The sequence below is a fragment of the Gymnogyps californianus genome, chromosome 2 (assembly GCF_018139145.2).
Source record: "Gymnogyps californianus isolate 813 chromosome 2, ASM1813914v2, whole genome shotgun sequence".
NCBI lineage: Eukaryota > Metazoa > Chordata > Aves > Accipitriformes > Cathartidae > Gymnogyps > Gymnogyps californianus.
In genome coordinates this window covers 147531927-147556736 of record NC_059472.1, presented here as the reverse complement: position 1 = coordinate 147556736, position 24810 = coordinate 147531927, and the positions used below count along the sequence as shown (strand labels likewise).

The window sequence follows — 24810 nt, the reverse complement described above, 5'->3', positions numbered from 1 at the left end:
TTGCTCATTTACCTGTCTTCTTTCAGGACTCCAGTTTTCCCCATTTGAAAAGAAAACAAAAATATTCAATCCTCAGGACCTGAGCAGATGGAACAACGTACAAATGGCACAGGCCTGTGGCAACACCATCCTCCTGCTGCTTGTTCCAAAAGCCAGTCTCAGCCTGAGGCTGCACCTGCCCAGCAAGGGGCTAAAAGTCCCGAGGAAGCCATAATGCATCCCTTCCCTTGTGGGAAGCACAAAACCTGTGCTACCACAAACCTCACATTTTGTCTTCAAGTGACAGTACGGGAAGGCTCAAGTTCCTCCTTGCTGCCTGGGAAATGAAAGCCCAGGAGTTCAGCCATGCGTTTACCAACCCCTCCATGGACAATAAGCAAAATTCCTGGAAAAAAACATTGAGCTAGCTTTACAGAAAACAGTACAAAATTTACAGCAACAACCAAAGGCCTCGATCGCCTCAGCACAGGCACTGCGTAGACAAAGAACCCGTCCCATCTCCGCAGAGCGCTCAGCAAGTTATTTCAAAATGAAGTGGGGCCGTTAGAGCAACAGCTCACTCCTCCTCCTGCAGTTTCACGGTAATTGCTCTTCGAAGGATGAAAGCAAAAAACTCTGACATCAGACTGTGGCACAGGGCTGCACCTGGGCATTTCTGTCCAGTAAGCAAACACGTCCCTGGACAGTACTGCAGCCCCATCAGGCTCTCTTGAAAGCAAAAAATTTACATGAGAAACATTTTTAAAAATTTGTTGTAATAAATTTTAGTGGCCATGTGCAACTGCACTCCTTCCTGTTAGGTGATGTTAATAGAGATATTCCATTCTTCTATGAGACTCACGTTCACACAAGCAGTATACAACTATTAAACATTATTAAAGTTTATTAACAAAAGCTTTGTACATATCTTTTCATACACTTGGAATTTTACATCTAGTCAAAATAACAGCACATTTCCGTCTTACCTTTTGTACAAATTGTTACAGAATATCCACCAGTGGGTTGAGTAAGTAAAATAAAGCACTGGTTTACTTTTGTAAAGTATCTACAAAAGTGATTTGTGACATTTTTTAAAAATTCCCCAGAACATATAAAAATAAATTATTTTTACTTTTTCAATTAAATCTACTAATTAGAAATATTACAAATCAAAATATCAATGTTTTCTTATGAATTCTTCACAATACAAAACAGATTCACAAAACTTTATTTACAGAAATGAGGTAAGAACTGTGCAATGTTTAACTAAGAAACATATTGCAGAATTAACATGTTCTTCCAAATAAGTACACAGTGGAGGTCTAATTACAGCTGGGTCTTTTCCTCTAATAATTCCCACCTTAATATTGATTAGTGGTCATTACCCCATTTAAACTATCCTTCACCATACTGCATAGACTCACGCCATGAAATCAGCTACTGTCAGAAGTGTTGTAACACAAGTTCACCCGTTTCAACCACTGGTAAATTTTAGTGGGAAATATTAACTCACTTTTTTTGGTAATTTCCTAGTGAAAAGGGACCCAGGTAACAATCTGCCTGAGCTATCTACAGTGGTATAAACACCTCTAGTAAAGGCAGAACAACAAGGCTGCTGGTGCAACACAGGATATTCCCGCTGCTAACAAGGACACATCTAGTGCATGATCAGCTGTTTGCAGCCATTTCAACAAAATGGAGGTAGCAACAGGCACTTGGTTTAGGCCAAACACTACACGTACTTCTTCCAGTGTGGCCTTCGCATCTGGTAAGAAAACTTTGTCACTGGAACCAAACCGGTTCCTTTAAAAACCTCAGAACTCTAAAACCTACACCAAAATTAATAAACTTTGGATTCCATACTGTAGTTCTTACTCAGGAGAAACTCCCACTATATAACAACAGGAATTTGGAGGAATAAATGGTTCAGAAGTGGATTCCCTTATGAGACAGGTCTCAAAATAGGTGTGTAAAAAAGAAAGGACAAACAGCAAGTCCAGGCTGCCATTACAAGCTTAGTCTAAAAGGAGATATTGCAACTGCAGCAGCAGATCAGACTGGCCAGGGTTGGGGTTGGTTTGTTTTTTAAAACTACCGCTCTGAAACCGAAGTAATGCGTGACTGCAGACAGTTTACTAGCCTTTAAATTTAAAAGATTAGGACAGAAGAGTGACGTATATGTTTTTCTATGGTTGAATTTGTACTTAGTACCATCATATTGACAAATTATGGTTTGCAGAGTTTTATCTACTTCACAGTCTGAAACATTAAAAAGGACATCCATTTTAGTGCAACAAGAAAGCAAATGAAAGCCTACCAAAAATACCCTTATGCAAATTATTAACCTTTTGCTGTGCAGTAAGAGTTCCTCGTTGCATTTCTTCAATCTGCAGAAAGGAAAACTGCAGTTTGCAGCCAGATGAAGTGCTATAACAGCAGGACATGCAGTTCTCAAGTATCATTCAAATGTCAACTCTTCTCTGACGCAACTGGTCCAGTTTTATCATTGAGCCTCTGTGTAAGAGAAAATACTTCTAAAAATCAGATTATAAAATACAGAGTTAAGTAAAATCAAGTTCATACAAATGACAAAGCAAATGAGGTACATTTACCGGAGCTATCTAAATAGTAACTTTTGCACTGTAAAGAATAATCATGTACTGTAGAATAAAAAGCAGGAAAGGAAAGAATAATTAAAGGAGTAGTCCTACACGGAAGCAACTCATACTAAGGTCATCACAGCTAGCATTAGAAAACACCAATTTTGCTTCTACTTTCATTCCAACAAGACTTGCTGTTCCTGGCTCTTGGTCTCTCCTTAGAGCTGCATGATGGTCAAGACAAATACCAGGTGACCTCTGCTACATTTTACCCACCGGAGAGGGCTGAAATCTACACTTCTCCATCAGAATCGAAATACAATTTCCATTTTGCCCCCTCACGATTATCTTTCTTTCATAAATTGCTACAAAGACATTTCCTGCAAGTATTGAACAGGACTGAGCAAAAACCTCATCTCATTCACTGAGCATTCAGAAATGCCTGAAAACCTGTTCCAACTGGAAATGAGATTAAAACATATTCAAACTCTTGGCAAATAGAGAATTTGTTAAAAGTTCTTTTTGGATTAAAATAGTTCAACAATCCAAGGCAATCTATCTCAATTCTAACCTTTAAAAAAAAATAAAAGCAATTTCAAAAGAAATTTATTTCTAAGGGTTTTGTTCAAAAGATGTTCTGAGATTTCCTGGAATTGTTTACAGCAAACTGTTATAAGAACAAAAACTAAAATTGTAACAGCATATTTGTAAAATATACTAGTGCTGCCCGGTCACGCTGTCCAAACCTAGTAATAGCCATTTCAAAAAATGCAAAATAAGGTCACATATAGAAGAGTTTGTTCTGATGCAAACCAAATATAGGGTCTCAAATCCATTCACTACTAATTTTTAGAAAATGAAGGCAGATAAATTTTAAACGTACTAGAACAAATTGTGAACATTTCTAAATGAAGGCAAGGCATTGAGCAAACCCCTGTGACAGAGTGCTTCTGCTCTGACAGTCAGTGACCGGGAAAGAACGTGATCTCACCCGAGTCCTGCAGTTTGCAGTACGGTTGCAACATCACAACAACGGACCGAACCAGAAAGTGACGACGACCATGCGCAAAGCTTAATAAAAAGTAAACGCTCATATTTTTGAATGGAAGGGAGCTGTTTCCAGGAAAACTGTCTTGAAAATTCGTCATTTACGTTTTCTGTCTCACCTTATCTTTGGGAAGTACCACAAAAACCCAGCTGCCCGAGTCCCTCTCCACCGCTGTGCCCCGAAAGCAGCTGGAGGCTTTGGGGGTGGGGAGCGGAGAGGGGACCAATATCTAGCCCCAAACTCTTCCTGCCTGCTGTTGTGGACAAGCTTCTCTTTTTTCACTACCACTGCCACTCGATGTCTTCTCCAAGGAATACTGGAACTTTGTCTTCCTGCTCCACTCATCCTTTGTGTTTACAAGTTCCACATGTTCCTTCCCTTCATCCTCTCTTACCTTAATTGTATGACCCTTAGAGAATGAAGTCAAGTCTATGACTCCTTGAAGAAAGAATTCTTGTTTTGGGGATGGAGGTTACGGGCAAATGCTGAAGACAATGGAACATCTTTGCCAGGAAAATGTGTCTTGTTTCCTTATCTGGCTGGGGTTAAACCACGGCACTAGGAAAGGTTTTGTTACTCTATCAAGCAAAGGAGTTGCTCAGCCTCCCAGTGTACAGCCTCATCTTCCCACGCCAGCACCAAGATACACATAGCCCATTCTCCTAATACGTATTTCACCTTCCCAGCAAGAGGCTCTTCATCTCTCAAGTCATCAACTAATCTCTGCAGCTCCACAGTGCCCGAGGCCTGGCCAGGACAAACCCTTCAAGTAAGGTGATAAAAGAAATGATCTACAAAACAGTGGACACAAAGTTGGGGAAGAAGATGGGGTGAGGAGGACTAGGGCTGCAGTTGTAATTACAAGAGGAACGCAAGGGTCACTGGATTAGTGTCCTGATCGAGGGAAGCAGGAGTGTGCAGCAGACAGGTTAGGTGTGACTACAAGTTCACAGAGTTCTGAACCTCATTAAGTGCAGCCCAAGGCTCAAGAAAAATAAAGAAAATGAAGAAAAAATCCACCATCCTTGAGTTGTGAATACAGGCACATAACTTGCTTCTTATCTTTTAGTTGCCTCATGGAGGTACTACATTGAAAACGAGGTGAGAAGTATACTTACTGTCACCTTCTGAGCTGCATTATCTCCATGAATTGTAAGGAATGGGTTGGTAGTAGCTGCATTAAGTGGTGAGGCCTGTGTGCCTGAAAGCAAGTTGTTTATGGGTATCTGTGCTCCTCCAGTAATCTGCAATTGCTGTACTTCAGACTGATGGTGTTGGTGGTGATGATGTTGTTGCTGTACTAATTGATACAAAAGGGCCTGATGTTGTTCCTTGAGTAATATCAGGAGAGGGAGGAGGGGAAAAAAAAAATAAATCAAGAATTAGTTACTGAAAAATAGCTCCTCCCTGGGTTCTTGCTTATCCAAATCTTCAGCCAGTGCAACCCTTAACCTAATCCCAGCTAATTTAGGTTACACTAATGAAGTTCCACGAGACTGTGGGAAAGGGAAGAAAGTACCTATAAAATTTCCTGAAATCAGTAGCTCAGCAGAAACTCAGCTAAGCCTGCTGGCTTCATCAGGCCTCTGTCAGAAGAAACGGACCTGAGAAAACTATCAAACCATGTTTGTCAAAGTACTAAAACTACACAATTAACAATACAAATAGTTAAACCAGTTACCTAATGGCCTATATGAATACTGCAAGGCAGAGCAAAGACAGCTCACAAGATGATACCCAAAAATCTTTTGCTAGAGTCCTAGTGGAATCACAGAATAGCTTGAGGTATTGTTAGAATCCATACATGGTCCCAAACTCTGCTGCCTACAGCTGATGCTGAGACAGACAAGCCACCGTGTCCACACGGGACAAAATGGGACTGAAGGCAGTAGGGAACGATTCTTCTAGCAATACACACAGCCCAATAATATCCTGTAATTTAGCATGACAATCATCCAAAAAGGTTGAAGGAACTGAAAAACTAAAAGATCATCAAAACCTGTAATATCAAATTAAACACATTTCTAGTATTTATATTAGGCTGAGGAGTTTATCCATGCCTTAGAATACAATAGAGGAATAAATCATAATTAACTGGAAAACTTACTGATGTGAGTTGCTGGGTACTTAGTAATTGCTGAAATTGCTGGTGCTGTTGATGGAGTAGAAGTTGTCTCTGTTGGTCAGGAAGTAATCCTAGTCCCGAGGCACTGTAGGGTTTGACAGGGTAATACTGTAGTTTATATGAAAGTATGGGAACTTTTTACTTCAGCTTTCCATTGAAACAATGAAAAGATGTATATGAATAGACAGTTCCTATTTAGCATTTTGATTGCATACTGTCAAATATTAAACAGTCTGTCTGTCCAGCTGCATTTTTTGATACATACCTAGACATTACCACCACCACCCCACTCTCATTTATGCTGAGCAACAGCAACATCTTGCCTGTAACATAAGTCTACCACGTGCACATTATTTTAAACTCAGATAATACTTACCATTTCTACATTTTTTCAAATACTTCATACGGAAAGGCCAGATTTTATATTATAAGACAGCTCTTGCCAACCTTTAATACTTAGTTAACTAGCATTTACTTTGTCTTGGTTTCCTTCTAATTCTCATTTTTTGCTATATTCAAATCCATCACTATTGCCTGTACCTTGTCTGTAATTTAGCAAATACATTCAGCCTTGAAGTAGGCCAACTGATGCTGCCATGGAGTAAAGCAGGCTGCCTCTGCACTTGCCTACTACTTAGCTCCCAGTCCCTATTTTCAGGCCTACATAAAATTTTCTGCAGCTATTTAGGAAATTGAGCAGGGAACTGATCCAGCTGACAAGTGGTCTGGAAATAAAGGGTTTCTTCAGCTATGCCAGTTCACTGCAAGACCAACAGCATGAACAAGGGTGGTTTTGGAACAGAAGACCAGGAAGACAGCTGGTTTTACTCTTTCGGTACTAGTGTTAGCTTTTACTAGTTTAAAAAACCCATTGAATTATTAAGGTGTAGTTTCACGATACGTTTACCGTGCTATTGAAAGGTTAAGTATTTCCCTTTCAGCTGTACATTTCTGTCCCCTCCCCTTGCACTAGCTCTTGCACAATGAGCTGCATCTCGTGGGAACTCAGCTGAAACCTAAACCAATACAAAACACACTGAAAGATTATCTGTTAATTTAGATGAGATTATTGTGTGAATACACAAGCACTAGTACCAGCAAGAAGGTGTGCATAGGATGACCAACAGGACAACAGGATTGCTAGTTGTGATTGGTAGTAAGGAATTAAATTAAGTCAGCCACAAATCTGCACAGTTAGGCTACAATCATTTAGCTCTTCAGGACATAGTATTTATCTTGCCTTTCTACAGTAGCTAGCATACTGTAGCCTGGCTCCATGATCACTTTGACATTTACTTTGTATTAACCATCCAGGATGACAATACCCATAGCATCACCATACTCTACTGCTGGGACAGGGCAAGCAACACAAACTTTGTTTCATACTTCATTGGATGGCCTCAATGCTATGGGAAACACATGCTGGGCTGCACTTATTATTTCCTACGGGGAATAGGAAATCTATGTCTATGGGAAGTCTATGGGGCCGGATGGGATCCACCCAAGCGTACTGAGGGAGCTGGTGGAAGTGCTCAGCAAGCCACTTTCCATCATTTATCAGCAGTCCTGGCTAACCAGGGAGGTCCCAGTTGACTGGAGGTTAGCCAATGTGACGCCCATCTACAAGAAGGGCTAGAAGGAGGATCCAGGGAACTACAGGCCTGTCAGTCTGACCTCGGTGCCAGGGAAGGTTATGGAGCAGATCATCTTGAGCGCCATCATGCAGCACATACAGGACAACCAGGTGATCAGGCCCAGTCAGCATGGGTTTATGAAAGGCAGGTCCTGCTTGACTAACCTGATCTCCTTCTGTGACAAGGTGACCTACTCAGTGGATGAGGGAAAGGCTGTGGATGTTGCCTACCTGGACTTTAGTAAAGCCTTTGACACCATTTCCCACAGCATTCTCCTGGAGAAAGTGGCTTGGACGGGTGTACTTTTCGCTGGATAAAAAACTGGCTGGATGGCCAGGCCCAAAGAGTTGTGGTGAATGGAGTTAAATCCAGTTGGCGGCCGGTCACAAGTGGTGTTCCCCAGGGCTCAGTATTGCGGCCAGTTCTGTTTAATATCTTTACCAAGGATCTGGACAAGGGGATCGAGTGCACCCTCAGTAAGTTTGCAGGTAACACCAAGTTGGGCAGAAGCGTTGATCTGCTTGAGGGTAGGAAGGCTCTACAGAGGGATCTGGACAGGCTGGATCGATGGGCCGAGGCCAATGGTATGAGGTTCAACAAGGCTAAGTGCCGGGTCCTGCACTTGGGTCACAACAACCCCACGCAACGCTACAGGCTTGGGGAAGAGTGGCTGGAAAGCTGCCTGGGGGAAAAGGGCCTGGGGGTGTTGGTTGACAGCTGGCTGAATATGAGCCAGCAGTGTGCCCAGCTGGCCAAGAAGGCCAATGCATCCTGGCTTGTATCAGAAACAGTGTGGCCAGCAGGACTAGGGAAGTGATCGTCCCTCTGTACTTGGCACTGGTGAGGCCGCACCTCGAATACTGTGTTCAGTTTTGGGCCCCTCACTGCAAGAAAGACATTGAGGTGCTGGAGTGTGCCCAAAGAAGGGCAACAAAGCTGGTGGAAGGGTCTAGAGCGCAAGTCTTATGAGGAGCGGCTGAGGGAACTGGGGTTGTTTAGCCTGGGGAAAAGGAGGCTCTGAGGAGACCTTATTGCTCTCTACAACTACTTGAAAGGAGGTTGTAGCGAGATGGGTGTCAGTGTCTTCCCAAGTAACAAGTGACAGGACAAGAGGAAACGGCCTCAAGTTGCAACAGAGGAGGTTTAGATTGGATATTAGGAAAAATTTCTTCACGGAAAGGGTTGTCAAGCCTTGGAACAGGCTGCCCAGGGAAGTGGTTGAGTCACCACCCCTGGAGGTATTTAAAAAGACGTGTAGACGTGGTGCTTAGGGACATGGTTTAGTGGTGGACTTGGCAGTGTTAGGTTTACAGTTGGACTTGATGATCTTAAAGGTCTTTTCCAACCTAAATGATTCTATAATTCTATTCTTTCCCATCATTTACTTCACATTAATTGCTATCACTTCTACTACTCTCCTGGTTCTCAAACCTCTTGTCAATGGTCTTTTTCACTAGCCAAGAAATCAATTCTACTGACCTTGTCCTGTGCAAGCCATTTTGCCTCTGATTATTCTTGCTGTACTGTTTTTTCCCCTCGTATTATATCCTTTTCTGAAACTGCATAATCAGAACTGCACATAATATTTCAGGTGCACACACACCAGGGATTTAACATGACAGAACACAAAATGGGTAACACCATTCTATTTATTCCCCAATAACTGCTAGCAATGTTTGTTTGATTGCTGATGAAAGCAGAGATGACACTTCACCTATCCAAGGAAACTCCTAGATTTTCCTCCTGAGCCACAACAGCAAAACTCAGGCCTAACATAAGCTAGAACTGTGCATGTGTTTGACTTTCAAATGATGACACTCATCGATTAATTGAAATTCCTTCAAACAGCTTTAAATTCAATAGTATCAAAAATATTTGTAACAACTGCAAAAAATAAGTACCTTCAGTTTGACTAATATTACCATTATTTCCTCCTTCTCTTTTTACCTTACTTTTTCTGTATTCTTCTATACTGGAATGAATCTTCTCCACTGTTTTTTTCATTCTTTTATCCCATTCTTTCTTTTTTCCTATATCATGTTTTACCTTTGTACTTCTTTTTTCTGCTGTTGTTCTCCCTTCTCTTTATCCGCTCTGTCTTCCTCTCTTGCTCTGCATTGGCACTTGAAAGAAAATACCCTCAGCCAGCAGCTGAGATCTAAGTGTCTAGAAACAAAACCTAACTGCAGAAGACAAAACGCTGCAGCTCTCAAGCTTCCCAGAAGAGGCAGTTCACTGGATTTCACCACAGAGTTTTCTCTAAACCAGATCAGCTTGGAATGTAAATTTAATCCTTTTTAGCTTCTCACTAAAAGGTACACGATCAGTCTGAAACTCTCCATCCTACAGTCTTCTCTGGTTGTGAGAATATAAAGAAACAATCCTACCTTTTTCCTCAAATCACTTAATCTCCCGGTTGCTAGCAATCTGTATTAAGCCATGTTTTCCCCAGAAAAGGATTGAGTATTTTTCTCTGCCGAATGAATGTAGGCTCTTTTACCTACAATTTGAAACTCTCTCAAACAGCAGTGTGCAAATCAGTGTTTTCTCACCTCCCTATGTCCCACAGTTAAAGAGCTCACATGAATAAGGACAATATGCATAAAGAAGTCTTCATGTATTGGTGAATAATCTAGCTATTTTTCACATGAAACTGCCCGGACAGATTCTGAAGCTTGAGAAGTTACTGTAAGTAGCAACTTTCAGGAGCACCTGGGAAATCTTTCAATTACAGAACAATATACAAAAGTTAGAAAGTAGGGCTGAGTTCTCACACCGCTTTCTATCATCTTGCGAATACTGATTTAAACAACCTCCAAACTTGATCACCACCATGCGATCTAACCAGGTTCGGAGCGCTCGCAACAGCATGGTAGCAAACCTCCATGCCTGCCTGTGCTTGTTACCATTTAACATTCCCACTTATGCAGCTCAAAGAGTAGTGATACCTAGAGGAATTTGACATTAAAGAAATAGTCAACTAGTTGCCACTGAAACTACATTGAACTCAAGAGCGGCAGGAACAAACGGTGTCCCATGTAGTTTCAGAACCAATAATCTCAACCAGTGTAAAATACTTTTATATTTTTTCTTTTTTTTTTTCCTTCACTCGAAGTCATCCCAGACCCTCTTGATAACTTCGTTCCAGTAACAGAAAAGTTTTTTCCATATTTTTCACTGAAGCATTTGTAATGGAAGAAACAGGAATGAGGAACGTATGTGTCATTACTAAAATCATATTAGCACTAATTAGCATTAGTGCTTGCTCGGTCTGAACTTTCTTCCTCTAAATATACAACTAGAAATACTGAAAACTCATAGAAAATGGAGGCAGTTGTGAAACACCTCAAAAGGAAGGGGGCCCAGCAAATCATCTGGATGAGCTCAATAAAGCAGAGAATTGTGTGAAAAGTGCATTTTTAAATTTAATATAAACATTAATTTTAAATTAATATTATTGAGGGAGCAGTGCAGAAAGAGATCATGCAAGAATAGAAATAGAGAAATGGAAATGCTGGCAGAGTTGTACATCATAAGCTTGTTGTAGCAGAAAATAGGGAATCATTGGAGCATTCCAGGCTATGCTAAAAGTTAGAATGAGAGCTTATGAACAGGATACTAGTTGCAGTATTCTGCGTGAACTGGAGTAGTCTACTACTAGGCTACATACTCAAGAGTTACAGCAGTTAAGATGGCTATCAAAAAAAAAAAAAGAGAGAGAGAGACAAAAGAACTTCTGCAATATAAAGACTCAGAAATAAATAATCTGTGTATTAAACAAAATCATATGAGAAAACAGCAACATGACCCGTATATTTCGGCATTACCTGCAAGTGGAAAGCATTATACAACTGGTTAATATTGTAATTGTAAAATTAATGTTTTTGTCTAGTATTTCTCACTCCTCCTCACACTTTTGGGGAGAGTAACACAAAATTCTTGTGTTTTCAGCAGACCTCTGATACTCAAGAAAGACGATAACTTTTCATTAACAAAATGTCTTCTGTTTAACCTATGAAATGTTATGTTCATATATCATATAAACTATGAAAAATATAACCTCCTCAGTAAAAATATAATAGCACATCAAAACAACAGGACACATTTGAAAGTATCAGGTTTTATGAGTCTACTGAAGCAACAGCACACAATGATATGGTACACGAATATTCAGGAGCTGCCAAATGAACAGCGAAGAAAGAAACTGGAAAAAGAAGCTACAAAACTAGGGATCCCTTGCATCACTCCAATCACAAACGCCTTTTTTGGTGGGTAATCCACCATAATCTCCAAAAATAAACTCTACTTAAAGACAAGTAATCCACTCCCTATTTGCAGGCATTTCTTTCTACATAGAACCATAGTTCTCCTTCCTAAGCGAAGGACAATACAAGGAGTCGGGGGGAAGGAGAGTGGGGAGAATGAGTTAGCCCAGGCTCTGCTCTATCCCAAAATACTTCCAGACCAAGCAGTCCATTCCCCTTCCTGGAAAGCAGCTGTCTCCTTTTGTTACCCATTTGCCTTGCAGCTCAAGCAGCAGCAGTTTATGCTACTGAGGATACCTGGTTTTGGGGAAGGGCTGTTACGAATACTCAAGCAGGGATCTTTTTATGCATTTAAAAATCCTTAGGAACACCACTCGAAAAACTAATTTTGTTGTCTTTGGAGTCAGATACAGAGAACTCAAAAAACCATGCAACTGTATTACTACTCTGGGTACTTATGCCTATTACATCTTTAATTACATGACCGTATAATGTTCTCCTCCTCCCCCTCCCCCCTTCTTACTGCAACAAATGGTAGCTTTTCCAGTGGTCCTTTAATCCTGGAAGAACAATTGGCAGGACAAAGAATATTGTTTTCTGAACTAAAAAAAGAGCTGAAGCACATTTACATAATTACATTTGTTTGGGAATGTGACTTGATTAAAAAAACAGGAATAAATGGGCAGTAGGATTCCCAAAAGCTAAACAGAAAACATCTTTTCTTTAACTTGACTATTCATGCTTCCACTAAATGCCTTCTTACTTTCATTCACAGATCAGGAGCAGAACCTAGTTTGACAATTACAGGCTAAGGAAGAAACGGTACCTTTTGAATAAGATGGTTAAAAAATACAGCTAAACTGAAGAACAGCAGACACTATCAGGAAAAACATAAAATCAGCAAATTCTTACCTGTTATTTAACGTGGTCGGCAGAGGATGCGTTGCATTGGGTGGCACGGTTGCATGAGTGAGAGGAGAAGGGTTCTGCGATATTGTTGCTGGGGTCTGAATTACCCCATTTAAAGCCCCTACAATTCCATTGATTGCCAGCTGGCTGGCTGGCAGTGCTCCAATTATTCCACCCACACCAGGCACTGCAGGAATGGTGGAGGTTACAGTCTGCATACCACTAGCTAGTGCCCCCACTGTCACACCATTGACCTGTTGAACTCCTGTGACTCCTGAGCCTTGCTGAGCTGGACTCTGCCCAGCAGGTGGTGGAGTGGAAAGAGCTGATGAACTGCTGGTGCTTTGTCCGCTGGAGGTTATCTCCTGGTGTAAAAACAAACAACAAAACCCCCTCAGCTGCGTAAAATTTCACCTAACAGCACAATGCAAGGACTATGATGAGTTAACTTGCAACAAGTTTAAGTTTAGAAGAAACAAATAAAATTTACCTGATTTAATACAGGAAGAGAATTGTCCGGTAAAAAACTGTTTCCCAGATGAGGACTTTTACTGCTGTTCAAGGAATCAGTGCTAGGTGCTAAAGTAATTATTTCAAAAAACACATAGTGGTTAAATTTCTGTAACATGTAAAAAGATTCAGAATAATTGTTTCAAAATAATGTCAAAGGTACACATAGAAAATGCAAAGTCAACCTTAAAATCATTGCTGAATAGTAAAATATTAACTAAATAATTGGTGAATCAATAGATTCAAACAGATGTGCTCCAGACTGAAGTAAAAAAGAAACTGCACTGAAACAAGTAGTAATGGTTCATATAAATCTTCCAACTGACTTTTAAACATTTAAAAACATCAACAAATACTTTATTTGTTGTCTATATTCATCCTACATGTATATGCGTCTCCCCATCAATGGCATATGTGGATGAAATAGGTATTTCATATAAATATATGTTCAAATTACTTTGACACTTTAATCCTCTCCTCTGCTTACCTGCTTGTACTGGAAAAGCATGTACTTGATGAGAAGGGCTAGGATTTGAAGTTATTGTGGGAAAGGGCACGGAAAGCTGTGCATTGAGTAGCTGAAGCCGCTCCTTCTTAGCAGTCAGATTCTTTATCTGTTCTTCTAACCGCCTATTTTCAACCTGAAGTTGGTGTAATGATTTAAGCATTCCTAAAACTAAGGTAAAAATGCATGTGTTATCTTTCACAACCACATTCAAAGAATGAATAACATCTTCATTTCTTTAAATTTCTGTATTACAATTTAAGACTAGCATTAAGTCATATGTGAAAATATAAATGAAATTATTACTGAGAGATACATTACAGAAATTTGACTTTAAGTGGAAAAGTTTAGGATTGATTTTGTGTAATTTAAAGTGCAGAAAAAAGTGTGTAGCATGTGATAGTAATTTTGCAATATATCTACACCCTGGCTTAAATACAGATAAAGTTGCATCATTAGGGCTGACATTCATTTTAAGCAAACTGCAGTACATGGTAACTTATCCCCAAAGCAGAATATAAAAATAGTATTATTTTAGTAGCACAGGTTAATTGCATAGTTGGGAAAAATCTATTTCGGCTGCAGTATTAGAAATTTTAAACATTATCAAAACAGAAAAAGGTTGACAAATATGCATTCAACTAACAACACAGCCAACCAACATCATTTACGTAAAAACAAGCAAGTTTGTGAAAAAGGAGTTTTTTCTGCTTTAATGCCTTGTACAGTGAATCATAAACTTACAGAAACAATGAAAAAAAAGTCATCCAACGTGAAGTTATCACGACATACCTTGTTGGGAGCAGGAGCTCTCATTTGCTTTGAGCGGCGATCTACAAATCACCCAGCAGGGAGCACTGTATGAGCACTGCAGTTACCACCCCTTTTTTTGCAGACAAGGGCATCATCTTCTGTACTAAACTGATTTTTACCAAGCACAGTTTTCTCAAACTCCAATTTGGTTTCAGAACATGAATTTCCCAACTAGTACTAGAGTGTGACTGTAAAGCCACAGGGATAGCCATTTTTTTTTAATTCTAAATTGTATTTGTTTAACATGACCTCTGGGCCTACTACAGACATAAGTCTACTGGTATAGGCACATCTGGTCATTTCCCAAGGATTTAGCTTTTATCCCTCCTCTTCAAGAACATACAAAGGAACCCTCAGTGAGCCCAAATGAGATGCAATAAGACTTAGCTAAACCTGTCCTCCAGCTATCATGTTTAAAGGATTATCCCTGCATGAATTTCCTCACAATTAGCATTTTTGTCAGGATACCATTCATAAAAATACCAACTAGATACCACTTTACACTACCAATGAGAAGAATAGTATGTTCAATAAAATATAACACAAACTCTAACCTGGTATTAAAAAAAATTTTTTTTAAATTTATTCAGTCATTGTCTTTGATACTGATATGTTGTTGAATATGGAGATCCAAGTGATCTACTCATCGCTTACACTTTTAACGTATTCATTCTTGGACTATTCCACTCTACTAAACATAACTTCAGAAAACAATTATTTGCTTGCTTTGAGAATTTCACAAGAAATGCAGAACATAATAAAGATACGAAAGCCCAGTAGGACACCTGCCTAACATTTGTAAATGTTTTTTTAAAACAGCAACAGAAGTAGGCAGTTTAGATTTTAAAAAATGAAAAATACAACAATAAAAAATTATCAAGCCAATTTATATCACACAATATAAAGCAAACTGGGGAACTGTGCTATACTATTTACAGTAGTGGATCTAAGAGTCCAGAATTCATTTCCAAATTCTGGAACCGACCAGCTGGATCTGCAAGTCACTTCCTCTTGCACGACACAATTTCCCCATCCATAAAAATTGTAGATAATTATAGAGAACTCTTTTGTAATCTACTGAACCCATGTGCTGCATTAAGAACTATGTTACAATTATACACTACAGTTATATTTCTATTCACAGCAGAAAATAAGTTTTTTAAAAACTCTTGGACAAGCACTGAATGGCAGTTGTGAATAACACAGTTAACAAAAGCAGTAATAAACAGAATGTGAGTACTTACTGTCACTAGGGGTGCCTTGCTCTAATAAAAACTGTTGTCCTTCACTCCATTGCCTCTCCAGAAGCTGTTCTATGCTGGCTGCTACTGGGGGCAAATTTTCCCCACAACTGTTCCCTGATTGATCATAGCGAATCTGCAAGCTGCTTACAGGGGATCTGTTGAAAATATTGCAATTTATTGTTTAAAGAAAAGAATGGAAGGAAATGTATTAGTGAAAGGCTGCTGAGGTTTCTTACCTCCTATCAGCCCTTAGCACCTACGTATCTTACACTTCCAAGACTAAGTTAATTCATCAAAATCACCAAGAACTCCTGATTCTCACTGCCAAGGCTTTAATAAAAGAAAGATGTAGTATTTCACACCGTGAGAATTTATACTGAGAAAGCACATAACCTCTTCTTGCATACAGACTAACATAATACCTAACTGACAAACAGCATTGTATTAAATTATACAACACATACTTGTACAGCAGGAAACCATTGTATATGGATACACAGAGCACCCGTCTTAAAAAAAAAAAAAAAAAAAAAAAACTTCAAACCTTTACCAGAGAAAACTGGGAAAATAAAAACGATTTATTAAAATCAGTACAGTAACGGTACTTCCACATAGAAAGGCCATATATAGTTCCACTGCCTAAACTTGTTCTAAAAAGAATCATGTAAAACCAGATTTTTGAGGGACTACGTGAAAATATTCTTTCACAAAGGATGTAATTAATGTTAAAGTTATCCTCTGCCTGTCCTGTGCACACTTAATATACTTTCTTTTTTACTCATGATCACACATAGTTCAAAGAATAATCCCTTTGCCACATATCTTTTCTCATTCAGGACAAAAATAAATATTCGGCACACAGCCACTGAGAAAGCTGGGTACCCCTCAGGTCCTATGAGAAGGCTTCTTTTGCATTGGATGGGGCAAAATTTAACCTGTGAGCAAAACCAGATGCTCAGTGTATTTCTGACTCGGGATTCTGGCCTCATGTATGCATGGTCCTGTTCCTCATACAGGACCAACACCAAAGCCCACTAAAAGTTGGTTGGTGTTTTTGTTTGTTTCATTGTTGTGTTTTGTTTTGTTTTTTAAATCAACTCCAGTGAGCTCAGATTCAGATTCTTATATATTAGTTATTACTGTAAGTAGTAACTATTGGTGCCATCGCAGGATCACATCCGTACTGTTCTACATGTAGTGCAAACTTACCAACAAGACCACCATAGTCCCAGTCCAGGACAACATATAGAGCTCAGGAAATCAGTGTGTTAATTATGATTAGCGTAATAAGCAGTGGTCACAGCACATTAGCTACCTAATGACTGTCAAGCATTTTGTAGGCACCAGAGCAAAGCAATTTTTACGAGAAAAGGTTTTAAGTAGGTGACTTAAGAGCTCTCTAAGTATTTATAAATAATTCCTCTTTTGCATACAGGATGAAAGAAGAAAAACACTTGTTAAAACAAAAAGCCCTGATGAATGGGTAACCAAGGTAGTGTTTTTTGACAAGAGATGACAACTCAACAGCATTTAAGAGTTCAGCACAGACATGGCAAAAACAGCCTTGAAACTAGCTGTTTACATGATGTGCTGAAGTGATAAGAAGGAAGGTTTACGTGGAAACATTCTGAACAGATGTACTACACTCCACACAAACACCACACTTTATAAAAAAACCAAACCAAACCAAAACCAAAACCAGAAAACAACTACAGAAAACCACCACACTACCCCCCCAGTAACTTCTTTCTCTGTATGCATGCTTTTGAAGGGCGCATAACGCTACTCTTAACAGATTGTGCTATGTGAATTATAAATCACCAACAAAATTCTTGTTGGGCTTAGGACTGTTTCCTATCAATTTCGCAAAGGTAGAAACAAAGCAACACATGACTGTATAACCTCTGCAATCCTTCACTGGAAGCCTGTACAAAAGGAGGGGGGAAAAAAAAATCTAGATTTCCATGTATCGCAACATTAGTCAATCCATCCTCTTCCAGCTGAACCCCTACCTCATCCATTAGACACGATACAGTTCCTGCACACTAGGGTTGAATCCTTATTCCAAATAGTATTTGATCATAGTTTCCAACAGGACTATAAATGTGCTGCATGCACAGGTCCGATGCCATCACTGAGATCGGAATCCCTTGTTTCATGTTTCACACCTTGCTTACGTTCACAACTGTTTTTTGTTTACGTTTGGGGTACAGTTATTCATACTCGTATTAATTGTAAGCAATACTGCATTTAGATATAGGCATACATACATATTTCAATGCAGGTATTACATAACACATTTTTAAATCTAAGGTTAAGTATGGGGTAAAAAAAGTTTAAGTGCTACCTTGGGAAAAGCAGTAATTCCTTTGCAAAGCGGAAACAGCTCACATATACCAGGTATATTTATATTTCTCATATATATTAAACTTTTAAATATGACAACTTAAATATCAAACACTGTGGTTATATAGGGGTACAAAGATATAACAATATGAATTTGAAATGACCATATAAGCTCATGAGTCACATATGTCTTCTCCGAAGAGCTGCAATCGGCTGCATCAACAGCAAACAATTGTTTCTGCAAGTGTTTTTATTTTAAGCAACTATTTGAAAATTACATGGTTCTTTTGGAGAAGTGTGTTATTTATGTATCTCATAAACTTCAAAGGGAATAGAGTCAGAACTTGCAGAAGAATAGGTTTAATAGATAAAGCAGGTAACATACAGAGTTGCAAAGTTTTCAGATAGCAGATTTTTTAACTTAGCTTTTTATTCACTATAACCATATTTTAAGTAATCAGAGTTACTTATTTATTTAACTGGGGAAGGTGGGGAGTTACGTACACATTTTAGAAATGTCGACATATGTGTGATCTTTCTTATCACACAAACCAGGGGTGAAATTTGCTGACTACTGAACTTAATTGAACGGGTAAGTTTTTTAAATTTTTTCCATGCTAGGTATTTCAGACTAAGTCTTTCCATCTTTCAATTCTGGAACTACAGCAGTGATTTCTCCCCCTTCCTCCTCTTCCCCTCCCCCCCCCCCCCCCCCCCGCCCTTTCACTTGTTTTTGAACAACTCTACTGCCAAGCAAAAGCTATCTGCTGTTTGCGAAGTGCTACACCTTCCATACGCTGAAGGAAGCTCTGCAATAGTGGACTGAGGTGGCCTTTGTATCATACAGTTCTCCTCTGCCACCCCCATCAAAACCAGCTGAAATTTGATGATGTTGTAAGTACCGGACTGTATATACCCTGAACATACACTCTGTAGAAGCATCATATTTAAGAAGTTTAGCTTCCGAAATATTCTACCTAAAGACAGCCTGAACACAACTATGGCCTACTGCAAATCGTAAAAAGACCAGGCCTTTGCATATTAACTAAGAAAGCATTAAAACTTGTAATTGCCACAACACGTATGTATAAGAGGACTACTTAATATATAATCAAAAGTTCCGGAATTTCCTAATTGTTGAGCATTTCCCTTTGCAAAATTCTCTTAACTTACTTGTCTGTATATATACAGACATGTTCCTTATTTATATAAAGACTTATATGCCAATGTAAATATATGTATTTATACTGAGAACATAGTCTAAACTAATTTGTAAATTCTCTATTTATTGTTTTAGAAGCAACATGTATTGGAAAGCTTAAAAGCCAGTTCATGACTAGGTAATAACACCGAAGTATTATAATGGATATTCTCACTCCATTCGACAAGAAGTCTTTTGATTAATTAAGGAATATAATACAAGATCAACAACACCAGGCATGTACATTAAATTATCTAATTTGGAGATATTTGTTATAAATTACTGTAATAAACACTAGCTGTAACAATCAAATTAATTGTTACAATGCTGTATCTGTGTAACTACCATTTTGTAGCTATCCTAAAATCCCTTCCAAGATAAAATCCCCATGGTTAGTCCCTAAGTAAAAAAATACAGTAATAACACCATAAAATCTAATTCATATGGGATCCAGTATGGAAAATAAAGCCCTTTAAAAACAAAGATTCACTTAAAATACACGGAAAATATTTCTGAAGTATTTAAAACACAATATTGAAATTTTAACAGCAAGTATTTTAAAACAAAATAATGTGATACAATTCCAGCAGAATTCTTATGTCAAACTTCTGTCACAGAGGTGAATTGCAGCAGAACAAAAAAAGTGCTTTTTTTCCCCACAGAGAATTGTTGCATATTTTGAAGTGGTGAGGGAAAAGGAAGAAAATATTTGTTTGAAATTTTACTGATATTTAACTGCTCAGACCATCTTATTCCTGTGATCGTTGTAGTCTTTAAGTCTATGGGATTTTGGAATTTTTGCAGATATGACTAAAAATATGATTATGGTAACAAATCTGAGGAGATAAGTAGTACATGTGAATTAAATGATAGATAAAACCCTCTAAAGCAAGTCTCCATTTCTTAAGTGAAGCCCTTCATTTGTAAACCTAATTTCAGTTGATATAAAAGTAAAGTTCAGCACATTTTTAGCTATCTGGACATATCAGGGGTTTTTTTAGGTGGATATATCTATATAAAAATAAATGTATGTATACGGGGGGTGTGTGTGGGTGTGGGGGTGTGTGTGTGTGTATATATATATATAAGCTTTTAAAACACTTATTTATTACTAGTAAAAGACAGTGAAGTTTCCAAATCTTAAAACATTTCCTCTGCCTGCACTCTCCAATGTAAATAATGCTTACCGTGGTGAGAGGCTTCCTCTGGGTGAACCTCCTCTGCCAACAAGGCTGCGGCTATTATCTCCGAGATCTTGATCTGCAGTGTAAATATTTCACAGCTGATAAATCGAGTCTTCTTAGATAAGAGTTTTAAAGCTGATGTAGACATTTTAAAAATACCTTAAATCTCAACTTCTATCTGTAGTTACTGCTGAAGAGTGAATACGTAACTAGTTTAAGATTGCTGAACTGTAGCATGTAAGGTGTTGTCCTTACACATTTCTGAGGCTGTACCAGGCCATGGATTATGTTCACTTCTTTCATTCCTTTCAGTTTTACAGCACAGAAGCGTGGTTTGCATTTGCAGTACCCTCCCCTCAGCCACTTTTAATTTGTACGGTGAAAGTAATGAATCACAGCTGTGGACAGCTAATCTGTATGCTTATCACAGCAAATCCTGATGCTCTGTATTTTTTTAACACTTTGCATCCCAAAACAACTCATAAAATATATAATGTATTAAACTTACCGCTGCCATCTAACAAGCACACATTATTCTGCAAATTTACTGAAAACTTTATGAAAGCGTATAATTCACTAATTCCTATTTATAAGCAGAAGCATAGGAAAGTGCCCTGCTAAAAAGGTAGTAAAACAAACAAAAAAGGCCTCATTAAATATACAAAAACGTTTTGCTTGGAAGGACTCAAAAGGGTTATTTTCCCTATGGCCTCTCAATAAAATAACCCTATCTGCCCCCTTCAAGGTTGCCCTCCCCCTATTCTGAGTCAAGCGACCTCTGACCTCTTGGAGGGCAAAGACATGACTGATCCATTCTTGGTAAACTGCTAAACTCATTCCCTTCCCCCAAACAGGCATGACTACTACGACATGTCAACAAATCCTTACGGAGGGAATGAAACAAAGCAAAGCCAGCGGCTCATTAAAACTGTAGAGGAGAGCCAACGGTACAAAATGCCAATCGGTAAATATTCACAAGATTATTAAATGCTGCAGAAGTTCTCTAACGGGATCTCTTTCACACGAAGTTGTATGTAATGCAATTTCATGAATTATGCAAATAAAGGTTTAAACGATTCACGACAAAACCCAGAGCTGTGTTACTCTCGTTGCAAAGAGCTCCGAACTGAACACATCAATCACAGAAGTCACAGGAGACATTGTTGCATTCCTGCCTGCTGATGGCTCTGCTTAAACATTTACATTTCAGACACTAAAAAAAAAAAAAAAAACAACCAAAAAAACCCCCCAAAAACCACCACAGGAAGAAAACCCGCACTGTTCTGCAGGACAACTGAGAATTTACTTCCAACACATAACTTTATACAGATATTTAATAACCAAATGCTGAGCAGAGTTCAAAAATAAAATTTAACAATCTTTTTAAAAATACTTAAGTCCGTAAAGTTGCATGTTTGTCACCAGCAGCGGGAAGCTTACCTGCTTGGCTGTTTTCAGACTGAGCTATAAGTGCTGCCATTGCTGAATTTGGATTCAGCCTATTGCCGTACATGTGGGATGGAGGCAGACTGAGAGAAGATCCAGGTAGGGTGTTTGCCTGCAAGAAACCAATTAAAACTTGAATCCTTTTTTTAAAAAGGGGGAGAAATGCTAAATATATTTTAAAGAAGCCTTCCTAATGCACAATTATTATTTTTTTTAAGTTGAATGTTTTTTAAAAACTGAATGTATTTAAAAGAAAAAATATTATTTTCCATTTGTGAGTACAGAAATAGAATAGCAGTACTTTGAAAATATATCAGGTTTTAAAGTGTGTTTTACTTGTCGCTGGCAAGATCTGTTAACAAAAAAAAAAACTTCTAATAAAAAAATTACTGTAGTAAATATTAAAAATACCTAAATTGCATTTTAAAAAAACCACAGCGTAGCAGGATGGGTAGACTTCCCTGCAATCCTGAAGTATGCACTCAATGCTAGGACTTAGTAGCATGGCGACCATGTGGTTATCCTACTAATTATTTAATCTTATTAAACCATTTACAAAATAAGGGCAGGTAGACAACAGATGTCTCACAAATGCTTGGGTTCCTTACATCACAAGCCGGCTGTGGAGGTCAAAAGGTCCAACTTTCAGCTCTATAGTTTAACTACACAGAGCCATATTTCCTTTGCTCGACTCCGTCATTAGTAAAACCTGCACACTATTTTGTTACTTCCTATTTTGATAGACTTGGAAGCCTGGTGTTTTTTTGTTGTGTTTTGTTTTTATTTTAAAGAACGCAAACAGCCATTACAAGTATGTTTTCTATACAATAGGGGGCTCGCCGAATCACAGCTTTGCCCTGACCCCATATAAGGAACTGTATTTTTGGCAGTTGGCCAGCTCTACTTATTGAAGAGCTCCCAAAGTTTGTGTTCATTCATGTTGCTAACCACAATTCTGAAGGTCTCTGCTGGGACTTGTGCCAAACAAGCGAAAATGAACCCTTAAACAGATGAAGCTAAGGAGGCTGGCCAAAATCTTGCATAATCCAACGCAATAAAAATACCTTCTTCCTTGGCTGCTTATGCTTTTTCCCTTTCGAAGAAAAGACTTGTGTCAAATGCTGAGTTGCAGAGACAGGCAATCAAAGAAAAAAAGACATGGCTGCTTATTAAAAAGGCATTTTCCTACCTGATAAAAAAATTATTTCAGAACAAAGAAAAGATTGCAATGGGGGGGGGATCAAAGATACACAACCTGTGTGATCATTGGTTTTAAAAGGAATCTTTTAAGAAAATGTAAACAACCTTTACAAAGGAAACATTTTTTGAAAAATGAAGAAGGTGAACAGTAAGGAACTCAATTTGTGGGACATTTTGACATGTATAACTGCACACAAGAGACGGGGGAAACATACTGGTTATTACAGCAAAATATTACAGAGTATAAACTATGTCTCTGGAAAGAATCACACACTACCATTAAGTTTTGGCTTTCAGCCAACATATTAAACTTGATGAATGGACTTTTATGAATTCACACAACTGTTTTCAATGATGCTTTATTTACTATATACTGGTGAGAAATTGTGCCTGATACTTACATTCTTCTACTGTCACAAAGTAATTACTTACAATGATCAGGTTTTTTTCACTTTTCAGTTTAAAGGTATGTGCAAGATTGCTAGACACAGAACCACAGTTTCACTTCAAATCTGGCTGGTTTTTCTTTTTTTTTTTTTTTTTTAAAGAATTGCATGTCTTTAGTAGACTTAATCTGAATTAGTTGTAAGTCTTAAAAATAACGCAGGCATTTCCACCTACCCAGGTATAACAGCTTCCAGAAATATAGTACATATTAGTACTGTGACACTTACTGAAGACAGCAATACTGCACAGCTCCTGCTATTTTCCTTAATAAACGCCTATAGCGTGATTCCAACTCAACTATTATCATTCACTAGCAACCTTCAGCTGTTTTCCTCTCAAAAACAAAACAAACTTCAAAAAAATGTAGTTTTTTTGTCAAATCCTTTCACTGAAGAAACCTTGCAGAATGGAATATTACAAGATTCAACCATTATTTGCTTCCATATCTGAGACAAGACTAGCGATATAAAAATCTATATATACTTTATTTAAATAAATTGGTTGAGGTTATGAATTCAACTAATATAGTTTGTGCTTTTTTTTTTAAACTACAAACACCAGGTCTTATTTCTGTTTAGTTTAGAATATTTCTATAAAAGATTTCTCTTAACTCTAGTAAGTGTACTGCTCACGTTTTACACAGAAGCTGCTATACTTACTCTCACTCTGTGTAATTCACTGCAAGGCTGCTTAAAACCGTGCAATAGCAACTATACATTAATTTATGATGGCAGGGCAGCTATAATCAGCAAGGAGAATATATGTTTATTTGACTGAAACATGCCCAAATACCTTTAAGAAATTTCTAAAAGTATCTAAGTATCTTGAAAGGAGTTGCTAAAGTCTGTTGAGTAACCATCACATCACAAAACAAAAGACATCAAAGGAATTAAACAATGTTTGCTAAGTGGGTTGGTATAACAGATCAAAAGACTTAGCATGATTTAAATAATATCTAAGAACTTGATTTTTTTCACAAGTGGTGGTTCACCCTAAACTTAACTCCTGTTTATACTTTAAAATAATAGTAAAGGTATCCTACAACAAGTTGGAACTACAAAAGTTCTAGTGCCATCATGTATCCTATGCAACTCTCAGAGGAAAAAGTCACATTAATAAAATTGTTCAAGTAAGCTGGAGATAAATAAAAAACTTTTAAAATACTTTTTTTAAATGGCAATGTAAAATGACAAGAATAACGATTTGCAAAGCTTTATTATGTATGTGACGACTTCATCTGACAGGAAAGTAGAGGAGGTGGAGGAGCGCTACATTATTTAAAGGTGAAATAGGAGCTTCATGTTTCACTCACAGTCGAAACAAGCTGTAGCAAGCATTTATTAAAAATGCGCAA

The 24810-nt window shown here is 38.2% G+C and overlaps 1 protein-coding gene across 2 annotated transcripts in view; it reads right to left on the bottom strand.

Moving 5' to 3' along the window:
• Positions 1 to 794: 794 nt before the first annotated feature.
• Positions 795 to 24810, bottom strand: part of MLLT10 (MLLT10 histone lysine methyltransferase DOT1L cofactor) — a 134700-nt gene continuing 110684 nt past the window's right edge. The window contains exons 13-21 of one of the 2 annotated variants that reach the window (XM_050892023.1): positions 21804 to 21921; positions 20367 to 20439; positions 15633 to 15787; positions 13558 to 13746; positions 13051 to 13139; positions 12564 to 12925; positions 5735 to 5837; positions 4746 to 4958; positions 795 to 2510 (exon numbers count right to left, since the gene is read on the bottom strand). In XM_050892023.1, coding sequence (XP_050747980.1) covers positions 2442 to 2510; positions 4746 to 4958; positions 5735 to 5837; positions 12564 to 12925; positions 13051 to 13139; positions 13558 to 13746; positions 15633 to 15787; positions 20367 to 20439; positions 21804 to 21921 — 1371 coding nt within the window. In that variant the 3' untranslated portion in view covers positions 795 to 2441. The remainder of the gene's footprint in view (positions 2511 to 4745; positions 4959 to 5734; positions 5838 to 12563; positions 12926 to 13050; positions 13140 to 13557; positions 13747 to 15632; positions 15788 to 20366; positions 20440 to 21803; positions 21922 to 24810) is intronic. The other variant, XM_050892024.1, reaches the window with a different exon arrangement.